Consider the following 12,814-nt stretch of genomic DNA (forward strand, 5'->3'; position numbering starts at 1 on the left):
AGTTTCTTGAATACCCCAGGAAAAGGTTCTAGAGGTGAAAAAATCAGCGGGAAAATAAAAATTGGGTCATAACCATGATTTTTTTGCAGCAGTGACATAAGAGGTAATACAACGGTCGGTAGTAGACCATGGCCATTGCTGAGTGAACTTTGTATGGAAGGGTTTAGTGGAGGTCTTCTATATCCATGTCTATTAAAAGCATTACCAGCGAAATAGGGTGCAAATGGATTGGCAGAAAAATTAATTCTCATAATAATCAAGGAAGGAGTCAAGGGACATATATTATGGAGAAGAGTGGGGAGGAAGAGTAGCATCGTATACGTCAAATGTTGATGGTATTCGAAAATCAAAAAGAGGTAGTTTTATCTACGAAGTTAACCCTGACGAAAATATCCCATCAAACAACTGTTCTGGAGGGAATTCAAGTCCTTTGAATTCTGTGTCCTTATTATGTAAGTTGGGTTATTTGGGTATTTCTTCGGTAATGAAATATAAAAAAAGTAGCATCACTTCAGTCCATGCGCGCTGAGAACCAGCTCTCTCCACTGTCGCCTTAAGAAGAAGTTTCAAATGAACTACCAACCCCAACTGTTCAAAGGCAGCCAATCACTGCCGACCTCCAACAAAGTACACAATACTCTAAATATATGACTTTCATGTCCGACAATAACAGGAATCTCGCCGGATCAATTTGAACCCGCCTTTCCAATGTGGCTTCCAGATCACCTAGTCCATTGAATACTGCAAAACTAATATAACCTCAGGCGTGGGCCATACCGAAATATTTTTCACACATAATAAAAGTGCATACCACCACCATGTCTCCCCTCTGCTCCTGCCAATGTACCCAGCAGCAGCTCTCTAAAATCACCATCTCCCACCATTCCTTTCGCTAATCCTCACTAATTCTTCCTCACTGTGGCCTCCGCACAGAAAAATGAAAAATTTTAACCAGAAAGACGTGCCTTTACCATAACCATCCTGCTGCACTCTAATTATGAGTCACTCCTAATTGGGTAACTGAAAAATTAACCGCGCTTCGTTATCGTCGATTCGATAAATGGAGTAAAATTTTCAGGGTATAAAAGGCATTGGAAATTCCATTGGAAAATTTTTCAGTTGAATGGTTTTCTTCTCTGTATTGAATCAACACTCTAGTTTCTTTATTAGTTGCAATTCTCAAAAAAAAACATGTCTAAAGGTAAAGTCTGTTTAGCTTACTCCGGTGGTTTGGATACCTCGGTCATCTTAGCCTGGTTGTTGGAAGAAGGTTACGAAGTCATTGCTTTCTTGGCTAACATTGGTCAAGAAGAAGACTTTGAGGCTGCTGAAAAGAAGGCATTGGCCATTGGTGCCACCAAATTCGTCGTTGTTGACGTCAGAAAGGAATTCGTCGAGCAAGTCTGTTTCCCAGCTATCCAGACCAACGCTATCTACGAAAACGTCTACTTGTTAGGAACTTCCTTGGCTAGACCAGTCATTGCCCAAGCTCAAATCAAGGTTGCTGAAGAAAACGGATGTTTCGCTGTTTCTCACGGTTGTACTGGTAAGGGTAACGATCAAGTCAGATTCGAATTGTCTTTCTATGCCTTGAAGCCTGATGTCGTTGTCATTGCTCCATGGAGAGACCCTAAGTTCTTCAACAGATTCGCTGGTAGAAACGATTTGTTGGAGTACTCTGCTTCCAAGAACATCCCAGTTGCCCAAACAAAGGCTAAGCCATGGTCCACTGACGAAAACTTGGCTCACATTTCTTTTGAGGCTGGTATCTTGGAGAACCCAGACACTACCCCTCCAAAGGACATGTGGAAGTTGACTGTTGACCCAACTGATGCCCCAGATGTACCAGAACAATTCTCGGTTGTTTTCGAGAAGGGTTTGCCAGTTAAGTTGGTTTTAGATGGTGGTAAGAAGGTTGTTACTGAGCCAGTCGAGTTATTCCTCGAAGCTAACGCTTTGGCCAGAAGGAACGGTGTCGGTAGAATCGACATCGTTGAGAACAGATTCATTGGTATTAAGTCCAGAGGTTGTTACGAGACCCCAGGTTTGACTATCTTGAGAACTGCTCACGTTGACATTGAAGGTTTGACTTTGGACCGTGAAGTTCGTGCCCTCAGAGACCAGTTCGTTACCTCCAGTTACTCCAAGATTTTGTACAATGGTATGTACTTCACTCCAGAAGGAGAGTACATTAGATCCATGATCGCTCCATCCCAAAAGACCGTTAACGGTACTGTTAGAGCTGCTGCTTACAAGGGTTCTGTGACCATCTTGGGTAGATCTTCTGAGACTGAGAAGTTGTACGATGAGACTGAGTCTTCCATGGACGAATTGACCGGCTTTTCTCCAGAAGACACCTCTGGATTTATTGCCGTTCAAGCTATTAGAATTAAGAAGTACGGTGAAGCTGCTAGAGAAAAGGGTGAAACTTTAAGCTTATAAATTGCTTATAGGAATTTAATCGGGTATTAAAGGAAATTAAATATTAATAATTAGTGTACATATAGTTTTTTTATATATAACAAAATTGAAAATTAGTCGAATGTAATAAATAATTATTGTATGATCTCGGTCTCCAACATAGGAGTAATCTCGGATTCTTCATCGTCAAAGAGATTTGTGTCATAGTCGTATTTTTCTCCAACCAAACCTTTGACAATGATCATTATCTCGTCAATACGCTTGTATATCATGTGAGCAAATAACACGGCAACAACGTCATTTTGGCCATCAATGCTCAAGAACTTCTGGATATCAAGATTGTCTACAAACTCTTCAACGGCATTGTCACCACTTGTCTTCTTTCTCTTGGCTTCGTCGTTATAAAACCGCTCACTCAATGAAACCTGGTTGATTCCCCATTGGGATATCAACATTTCTAAATGTCTTACAGAAGTATTTGCTTCTGAGATCTTGGGTAAAGGATTCTTTGTCCTTAACGAATCTGAAGCCATATGAATGTTGGAGAAAACGCTGGCATTTAAAGCAGCATCCGCCCATCCTATTCTCTTAAGAATTCTAGGAACCCAAGTAACAGGATCTTCAACTTGGTTAAAGATCTGGAATAGCAAGAAGTACAATTGAATAACATCAGCAATTAGACGTTGCAAGCGACGGTACTTAGCTTCTGGCCAAAACCCTGTAATTGGGATTTCGTGTTGCAAGGCAACAAACAAGCCAGATACTTTTGCGAGCTTCATCAACAGGTGTCTAAATTTCTCTAAAATAAGATCATGCCTTAGTAAAATGTGGACCAGGGGATCTTCAATTCTCTTGGCTGCAAATCTCGCAACGTTGCAATGAATATTACCAACTTCACTTAAGATAGTGGAGATGACACTTCTAAGCATAGTCTTACTGGTCACAGGTCTAGGTAACAAACAGGCAAGGAAACCAATGGAAAGACCAATAACAACACTAAGGAATCTCAAGTATGCAACTCTGATACCACCCCCAACATTTGCCAAAAAACCGTACTTGACATCAACCCAACTTGTACCCATTACCAAAGCCGTTGTAACTCCAAACAAAATGGATGGCACAAGTGACAAATGGACCGAGAAATGTCTATAATATGCCATATACAAGTAAATTACTGCAGTTACTGCACCATACCCATAGTAGTTGCCGTGGCCATTGCCTGCTGAGATATACCACCCCACCATTCCAAGTAGGCAGCCAAAGAATGTGTAAAACAACTTGGACCAGAAGACATACATGGTTTCACCAGTATTTTCAGCCGTCGAAACAGATACCATAATCACAAGCCAGATAAACCTATTGGAATAATACCAATGTGCAGTGGTTCTAACGAAATATGGTGTTGCAGCTATACAAACCAATCCACCTGATCTTACCCAAAACCAAAAGTGTTCATCGTAGAGAAGCTTGAATACTTTCGCAAGATAGACTCCAATGCGCTGGTAAAAGTTTGAAGGAGGTCTTGAATCAGGATTTCTTCTTCGAATTCCTTCTTGCAAGTATGAGGGAAATTCGTCATCTCCAACTTCTGCTCTTTCAATATGACTTGGCAGGGCTCTAGAGGAAAATGTAAATGGAGTAACTATCCTAGGTTCAGGGTGGAGTTCATCCATCGATATGAAGAAGTCAATTAAATTTAATAAAGTTTTGCACTGAATTTTTGCAAGGTGCAAAAAGAGCGAGGATTGACTTATGAGGCAAAGCAACATCTCCTCGTTTCTAGCTTCAGACCTTAGAACCTGCTCGAGTTTCTCGTCATTCTTGTATCTTTCGAGTTGGTGAAGGATCTTCTCCTTTATTTCCTTAATTTTCTCTGCCATCTCCTTTTGTTTTGCAACATGTTTCTTATACTGCCCTGGTAGGACAGCATATATTCTAAATTGGTTAGCAGCTGAAAGCCACTGAATGACAGTCGCGAGACCCAAATCAACAACTTCTGCTAAAGGGAAGAATGTCCTACGAATGAAGTCTGCGATATGATCTAGATCTGCCAAAGATATCCTTTCTTCTGGGGCTATATGTTGATAATTTTTCTTGAAAAGGGAAAGCTTGGTTTTATACTCGTATTCTCCGACGTGCTTATAGCTCTCTCTAATGGCATTCAATTTTGAGCGGTGGTCTGCGGTAGAGGTACTGGTATTTTTTCTGGCCAAATTAATGAAATTATTACGGGCGATTTCTTTCCTTTCTTCTAACAATTGGTAGAAGTAAGTAGACCCGGCGGAAACACTCATGAAATTCTTCAATAGCGATCGGAATTCTCCAGCATCTCCTTTGTCAAAACGACCATATGATACTTCAAATCGAATGGTACTCACGAAAAATTCGAGAGCTTCAGATTTAGCTCTTAGAGACATTATATCTTTACTGTAGTTCTGGTAATTGGTAAAAGTATCTACCGAAGGCTTCATTGATTTTATAAATCTCAAATTATTTGCGGAAGCTGCCTTTATTCCCAGTAAAATCTTTGTCGAACCTCCAAAGTATGTAAAACTAGAAGAGCTAGGATACACCAATATGGAACAAACAATCTTTATGGCAAAGGAAACTCCCATGGGAATCATAACCGCTTCTCCGTTTATCTTGGGTACAAAAACTGGAAAGAATATTCCATAACAGCAATTTATAATTAGCGTGATCATACCTGTAATGAAGCCGATTCTTGCTAGTCTGTGGATTTTGGTTGACATGCCAAAAATTACCATTCCAGATATGAGGGCCAAACAGTAAATTGCGGCTGATTTGGTTTTTATGTAATGACCCTGGAATATGTCCAAGAGCAAGCACTCTTCGATGTTTTGTGGGGTACATTTGCCTTCACTTATGAGCTGCTGGGCTAGTTCTTCCATTGTTATGTAGTTGTGGAATCTATTGACAATTTTCATTGCAATAGTAGCAATTAGCCATGCAGCTATGCAATAAAAGAAGGCAAGTAATGCAGTTATAACATTAAGGATAACCAGCGTACCTCCAGATACTGAAATAAACCCCATAATTTGCGTTAAGTAGGCCGCTGCACCCAACCAATGACTGGTCTTGGGAATTATGCACAAAACGACACTAACCCATATCTGGACCCAAGTACGGATGGCAATTTTGAATGAGTTATAGTCTAAGTGATCTATTATGTATCCAGGTCTTAAAATCGCTAGAGCTTTCCTCCATATAGGTATAGGCCCCTTGTTAGCTTCTTCTTCAGGGGTACTCGGAGGGACTGTTTCATCTTTGACATAGAATGCGTTATACACCTTTGAAGTGCTTGTTTCTGTTCTCTGAGATTCATCGACTCCTGAATAAGGGAGAGGAACAGCATTCTCGGAAGCGGTGAATGAGCTAGTAGTAGAATCACTATTGCTAAGTTCCTGTGGTTCACCCATACTGGATATTTGCAATGCAATAGAGGAATTTGTAATCTGGATACACTACTGGACTCAAAGGGAAGTGAAAAATTAAACTATGAAAAAAAAAATAGTCCCGCTGTTGGCAATGCTAGTCGGCTGACGGAATGTGTCATAATATTGGAATTCTGTTTATATATAAAGTTTATTGCTCTTTTCATGTTGCATTCAGACGATATGTCAAAACGGCTTTATCGCTTCTTTAGGACGAGAGCTGCGGCAGAACCGGTTATAAATTTTATTTTTTTAAGCCGATCTGCTTCTATCACAACTGCAGAACTCGCCGATTGTAGCCGTTTATGTACCAAAGGACGTTTTCAGTGACATCACAGATAACGATATACTTCATCGGTGCTCAACGGTGGTGACCGGTGCTATGATTCATTACAAAGCACAAGCTTAAGAGTTGTGCCAGGGTATGTCATGGGGACAGCACATGTCTCGTTCTTTCTTGGTGGCATGTGCATGACGGCTTTATACGGCGGTGCATTTACCCGAATCGCAGTGGAAAACAATGAGCCATGCCTTCATACAATAAGGTAATACATAGGAAGAGCAAATGGGTCAATTTAAACTTCGACTACTAGCTATCCCTTTCCGTAAAAGTAAGTCCTTTAATTTTGATTAACAGGTCGATTATTTACAGATCGGTATAAGTTCGCTAAGCCAGGTCTCTAGTTTGATGAGGTGGCCTACAACGTCGCGCCCAATGGAGTCCGTAGGGATACTTCGCCTTGCAACTTGGCTAGTCTTACTAATTTCAAAGTGCAGTTTCAAATGGTCAATAAGCGATTGAAGTACTTCAATTGCTGCCGTTTCAGACCGCGTCGCATACCCCTCTTTAACTTCGATATTTCTGTCAAGCTGTTCTTGTGGATTTATATCAGCAAGGAACTCTTCTTTATGGTTAAGATAGTACCATGAGGAAAGCCAAAGGACCTTGTTAAACATCGGAAATCTGAATTTTGATGGTACCTTCGTTTCTTTCTCTATTCTGCTGATTTTTAATTGCGTTCTCATGTCTCGTAATGTTAAATAATTTCCCCCAATTACTATAGAATCTTCAGGCGTGTATACGGAATGAATCCACCCACTGGGTATAATGAATAGGTCTCCAGCACTTAACGTGACTTTGAATCCCTCCAGAGGGATAGTTCTTTTACCTCTAATAGATTTCTCGTAAGTTGCAAACCATATGAAGTTCTGATTCGGTTCTAAGCACCAGGACTTGTATAGCTCGAGGTTATCATCAGTTGGTGGGAACATCAAGAATGTTTTGGATCCAGAACATACTGTGTAGTAGACTGAAGTCCCACCGAAGTCAATGTGAAAGTCCGTGAAAGAATGTTTTACTGACATCAAGCAGTACTTTGTTACTTTGGATCTCTTCTGTTCGTCATGCTGGTCCCACACCTTATCCACGAGGTCCATGTCTCTTACAAGTTGCGGCCTTTTAAATGCATCTCCTAGTCCATTGACCTGTGAAATTTCAAGCGATATCACATTCCTAATTCTATCTCGACTTAATTCGTCTGTTTGGAAGTAGTCTCTCCAACGTCCCATATTCCATCCAGGACGTACCCCTTGTTGTGAAAGAACATCCATTACTTCCACTGGCTCATCCTGTCCTACCTTATCTGTTATGAAATCTAGTGTTATCTCTTCTTTGGCTATTGGTAATTCCATCCCCACAACCTCTAACGAAGCACTCGGAACGAGTATAGGCTTTTCCATACGGGTCTGTAGGGCGAATTGTTTGGACAATTCATGACAGATGTGTATATATGGGTTTTTATCAAGCTTGGTTTCAATGTATTTGTTTGCATCAACCGGAAATTCATGAAAGCTAGGAACATGGGGATGGGACGACTTATCTACAGCAAACACGTCTCCGTCATTGAGCGCAACATAGTCTATTTTGGTTTTTATTCTCTTGGATTTACGGCTTTGAATCGACGGTCCGTGTATCTTGGAGCAGTCGCTACAGTGATACGAATGGAGGTTGTTGATCTCGATAGCTGGGAGTTTTAGGCATTGTGAATGGAACCATTGTGCGCAGATATCACATTGGACCCATGCGATATCTGAAATCTTCCCACTATCTTCTAACGGATGCTCTATACAAATGGGACATGTATCCTTTGATACATTGGTCCGCATTATCACATATGAATCTACCGATCTCAAGAGGTTTTCTGGTTTCTTTCTTTTCCTCTGCTATAACTTCGGTGCAGTAAAAGTCCGTTGGTCCGTCCACAAATCACAATGTTGTCGCTATTATCTGGTCATTTTTTCGCAATTCCCAGTTCGTTCTCTTGTGAGCACTGGCTCCTTCCTAATTGAGTGCCCCCACCTCTGGTAGTGGATGAAGACAATTGGAGACCTAGTGATAGTCCAATGTCAATATTTTATCGGTGGTGGTGATGGAAAATAGTCATATTGCTTTTGGTGGTGATATTTTTGATTTTTTTCGGTTAACTCTTTTTATCAGGTTTCTTCTCGTGATAGTTAAGGTTTGAAGGCTTGTATTAGGTTTACGTCACCTGTTAAGATTGAGCTCATTTTTTGCTTATCGTTTTTTTTTTTGTTATCGTTTGATCTAGGCTTGTCAAGAGATTTATCTAAACGATACATTCCCAGAAGTTTCTAAGGGTTTATTGGCAATTTCTATAGTGTTTTAGCGTCTATACCTTCTAAGTTCGCTATTTGATCAAATAGTCGCTAGAATTTTACCTTTCCAATATGATCCGGACTTCAATGGCATCTAGAATCGCTCGATTAGCTCAACTCCGAGTCCGAAGTGCATCACTCAGGCTAGCTGATATTGGTCGTAATCAATTGATCCCTATCAGAACCTTGAGCTCGTCCCATGATTCTGTGACTGCAGCCGCTTTATCTAATAAGGAACAACAAGAGAAGTTTCTTCAGGAGTATAAGATACGGTCCTTGCTCGAGAGACCCATCTATTATTACGCCGAGAAACAACTCCCCAAGTTCTCCTTCCAGCGTTTGTACGACCAATCCCAGAAGTTGTCGTCAACTTTTATTCTCCAGAATGCTCATGAAACAGTAGAACACTTGTTAGCATATAATGCTAGAAGGCTCAAGCAGTTTCGTAATTTGCCCTATTTGGTTGTACTCAATCCATCGATCTCTGAGTCATACAATACTTACTTGAAAACTATGTCATCGCTCATCACGGCTTCCTTGAATCCGCCTACAACATTAGAAGAAAATGATAAGTTTAGTCAAGAAGTTATTGCCAACTTCATTGAAGTCCACGCCGATACTTTGCCCAGCTTATCGAAGGGATTCCAGGAAGTTTTGGACTTGTTAAGTGTAGACCAGATCAAAGATTTCTTGGATGAACATCTTAGAGAAAGGATCAGCATGAGATTGATAGCACATCAACACATGGAATTGACAAGGGCTATAAATGGAGTAACGCCATTTGTTCCTGGTGGTAAGTACAATGGTGTAATCAAATTGTTGCATATCCCCGATGTTATAAAGAAGAACGCCGATGAAGTCAATGATATCTTCTTATTGAAATACGATCAATCTGTGCAATATAATATCGATACGAATCTCTATCCTATAAACTATTGGAGTCGACTGGAACCAGAGTTACGTAACAGAAGCGAACATGACGCATTAACCTTTGCCTACATTGAATACCATTTGGACTACATTCTCAAGGAGATCTTCAAGAATTCATTCCGTGCACATATCGAGAACCATGTCGAGGATCCCGTACAGATCACTATCTCTATTTCAGAAACTCCATCCTACTTAGAATTGAGAATCCGTGATAAGGGTAAGGGTGTTGATCCGAAGGTCTTACGACACATCTTTGACTACTCGTTTACCACATTCGAGTCAAATGAGGGAGATGCATACAAAACGCTTAATGTTCCGCCAGGTTTAGCTGGCAATGTTGTAGCAGGAATGGGTTATGGTTTGCCCTTACTGAAGAATTACGTTGAGATCTTTAATGACACCATTCCGGACGAAGATGGAATTATTCCTACGACAAAGGGCCTGTTGACCATCCAGAGCTACTTTGGATGGGGAACAGACGTATATATTAAGACTGTTGGTCACTAAAAATAAGCTGGTAAAGAAGTTAGTGTATGGGCAAACTCATTTTCGATCTCTAACTAGATATCTATTTGAAAATATGGTTATAGCACAATATAGAATTTACATCATATAATAATTGTCAGATCCACGCTCCAAACTTAAGCGCATGGGAACAGCAGATGTTCTACTTCACATCAATTTCTCGAATGGCCAGCACCCAATCTCAAATTTACATTTCAAAATTTTTTCCCTCTTCATTACATCTGGCTTTATTTCCACGAGTTTCATTTCCCACAACGTCTTGTAATACACTGCAATGCACTGCAATACACTTCCTACCATCTCTGACCTTGTCCCAAATCGCAACTTCAACCATCCTTATCAGTCCAATGTAGTACTAACTCCGGTCACACAACCGCATCTGACATCTCCGATCAAGCGCTACCATAACAACACATATCACAATACCAAAATTTCATCATATCCAGCCTTGCTCGGCGCTACCATTTAAACTCTCAAAGCACCAGATATATATAGGAAACACATTCTGTCACCTGTTTAATCAGATATTGGTTCTCTTTCTTTAAGGCGTCTTGTGATGGCCAACATATTCACCGCTCCTTTTGGCTCCAGCGGCTACCACGACATGCCGTGTCCGGACACTTCATTCCCCACGGATTTTGAATACTCACAACAAGAACTTGATGAAGAGCTAGTGACGTTGCTTATAAACAGCGACTCTCAGGAGTGTAATGAGAACTTGTCTCTGTATATCAAACATATTGTTGACCATGTATGCATAGGAGACGACTCGGACTTGGAATCGGGCGAGAGCCAGAAAACATACCATAAACTTTCAGTTTATGCTCTTAAACTATTGACGCTGAACTTATTTGTCAAGAATTACCAGTTCTGTCTTGGTAAAATATTGGCCTTTCTTAGCACATTCACAATGTTGACAGAATCACGATTGGAAAACAATGAAGCTGAGTTAGACTCTCCCCTGGTAGATAAAAAAATCAAGTATGAAGCAGAATGTCTCAAGGAGTTTCTCTGCATAATTTTACTCTTGTTATTGAAACTAAAGAATACGTCACTGGACAATGGAGCTATGTTCCTGGAACCTAACTACGACCCCGAAATTCGGGCATTGGATTCAATACAGGTAAAGGAACTTTCGAAAACTCTCCAGGATATCCACTTCATAGAAGTAATTTCCAATTTCATATCTACACATGTAATCTCCACAGCTCAACAAGAGACGTCATTTGTGTTACTTAAATTTGGATGTGACATTTTCTTTGAATATCTCTACTTTTCAGAATTGTTAACTGATGAAGAGTTCTCCTGCTTGACTAATAACACTCAGTTGATACAAACTTTGATTAAATACTTATTGTCAAACGAGAACTTTAATAATTATGACATCGATGGTGACGATTTTGAAGACGAGGACAAGCTTATTGCATATGAGGAATTCAAATTGCTTCTTTTGATAAATGAACAGTACTTGATGAAGTCCTACTCATGTGGAGACATTAGAAATAAAGTTTTCAATGGTCTTATGAATGGAGATAATTCATCATCGAATACCAACATTCCGGGATTCATTAACCTTCTTATTTACCACATTAATAGGGAAGAGTCACAGATCATAAAAATCTTGATATTAAAGTTCTTATATCTAGTATTCACAACTTCATTTACTACCAAGTTGGTTTATTTGAATGACTTAAAGATATTGGTGGACATTTTCATAAGAGAATTGAATGACATGGACTATTCAGGTGATGTCGGTAATGAGAACAGGTTTTTGATGATCACATATTTAAAAGTTATGTACCCTCTTTTACGATTTTCACAATTAAGAGACGAATCCGAGATTTATAAGAGTGACCAAATATTGGACTTGCTTCAAAATCTCATTCTCAATTCTACATCTAACTCTACTGGGTCAATAGGAGAATTGCAGAGAGAGCAAGAGGATGTAATAGCCAAGTTAGCCAAAAAATGTATGGAAATTTCATGGTTGAAGAACAGAAGACTGAAACCCACAAATCCCGTTGAATCAGGGATCTTAAAACCGGAAGTTGCCCCTGAGAATGAATCCACTCTGGACAACCTTTCAGCTAGCTCCTCATCTTCGTCGCTCACTAATGTTGAAAATACCAGAGATCCCAGCGATTTGACGGAGCAAAGTAATACATCAAACGATTCCATTGGAACATCCATGACAAGGGTTGCATCTGTAAGAACATCTTCACGGAGTGACTACCACAAGCATACTACTTCTCATAATCTACAAGAGTACAGACGATCGAGTGGAACCTATACAAAGCGTGCTGTACAAAATGCAAGCAATAATGTCTTTCAACAGAATAATAATAACGTATTCTTGAGCAAGAGTATGAACAAGATGACAATAGCGGATACTTCGGATTCATTGAAGTATTCTCCTTGGGCTGATCACCACTCTCTCAACACCACCCAGAAGGAATGTATTCACGAGCCAAGTTCAAGTAATATTCTTGACCTTCCGAATGAGTATCTTCACTCAAAGCCGTTGCCAAAAGTCCCTGTTCCAGCTAGAAGCAAGCATAATGGATTGTATAGACATGATGGATCTTCGTCATCGTCTATTAATTCAGGATCCCTGTTGGTTCGTAAGGCGTTGAAGAAGAAAGCTCCACCTCCTCCGCTGCATCCACCAATTCCTACTTCGCCTCCTTCTCTTGAAGACTCGTTTTCGAGGTCTCCCACCCCAAAGTTTGGAACCCCACCTCCACCTCCACCAAGACGCAGGCGTCACAGGGTCTAATAAAGCATTCAAAATATAGCCTTAAGATATAAAT

At 40.2% G+C, this 12,814-nt stretch overlaps 5 protein-coding genes across 5 annotated transcripts; 3 read left to right on the top strand and 2 right to left on the bottom strand. All coding sequences in view use genetic code 12, as the record gives it.

Moving 5' to 3' along the window:
• Positions 1-1,182: 1,182 nt before the first annotated feature.
• ARG1 (argininosuccinate synthase) lies at positions 1,183-2,535 on the top strand. Its single transcript, XM_064917981.1, has one exon. The coding sequence runs from the start codon at positions 1,192-1,194 to the stop codon at positions 2,440-2,442; it is 1,251 nt and encodes a 416-aa protein (XP_064771973.1). The 5' UTR covers positions 1,183-1,191; the 3' UTR covers positions 2,443-2,535.
• Positions 2,446-6,186, bottom strand: RJT20DRAFT_64115 (aromatic acid exporter family protein). Its single transcript, XM_064921063.1, has one exon. It carries the CDS (start codon positions 5,856-5,858, stop codon positions 2,556-2,558), a length of 3,303 nt encoding a protein of 1,100 aa, XP_064771974.1. The 5' UTR covers positions 5,859-6,186; the 3' UTR covers positions 2,446-2,555.
• Positions 6,187-8,330, bottom strand: RJT20DRAFT_64083 ([Histone H3]-lysine-36 demethylase). The gene has a single exon (XM_064921062.1). It carries the CDS (start codon positions 8,037-8,039, stop codon positions 6,516-6,518), a length of 1,524 nt encoding a protein of 507 aa, XP_064771975.1. The 5' UTR covers positions 8,040-8,330; the 3' UTR covers positions 6,187-6,515.
• A 291-nt stretch (positions 8,331-8,621) lies between these two features.
• On the top strand, positions 8,622-9,986 carry RJT20DRAFT_146877 (alpha-ketoacid dehydrogenase kinase family protein; the record flags this gene model as incomplete). Its single annotated transcript, XM_064918887.1, has 2 exons — positions 8,622-8,709; positions 8,767-9,986. The coding sequence occupies 2 exons, from the start codon at positions 8,622-8,624 to the stop codon at positions 9,984-9,986; spliced, it is 1,308 nt and encodes a 435-aa protein (XP_064771976.1).
• A 622-nt stretch (positions 9,987-10,608) lies between these two features.
• On the top strand, positions 10,609-12,780 carry RJT20DRAFT_146878 (uncharacterized protein; the record flags this gene model as incomplete). Its single annotated transcript, XM_064918888.1, has 1 exon — positions 10,609-12,780. One exon carries the CDS (start codon positions 10,609-10,611, stop codon positions 12,778-12,780), a length of 2,172 nt encoding a protein of 723 aa, XP_064771977.1.
• Between the last annotated feature and the right edge of the window lie 34 nt (positions 12,781-12,814).

Source organism: Scheffersomyces xylosifermentans (genome assembly GCF_036884685.1).
Source record: "Scheffersomyces xylosifermentans strain CBS 12540 chromosome Unknown RJT20scaffold_8, whole genome shotgun sequence".
Taxonomy (NCBI): Eukaryota; Fungi; Ascomycota; class Pichiomycetes; order Serinales; family Debaryomycetaceae; genus Scheffersomyces; species Scheffersomyces xylosifermentans.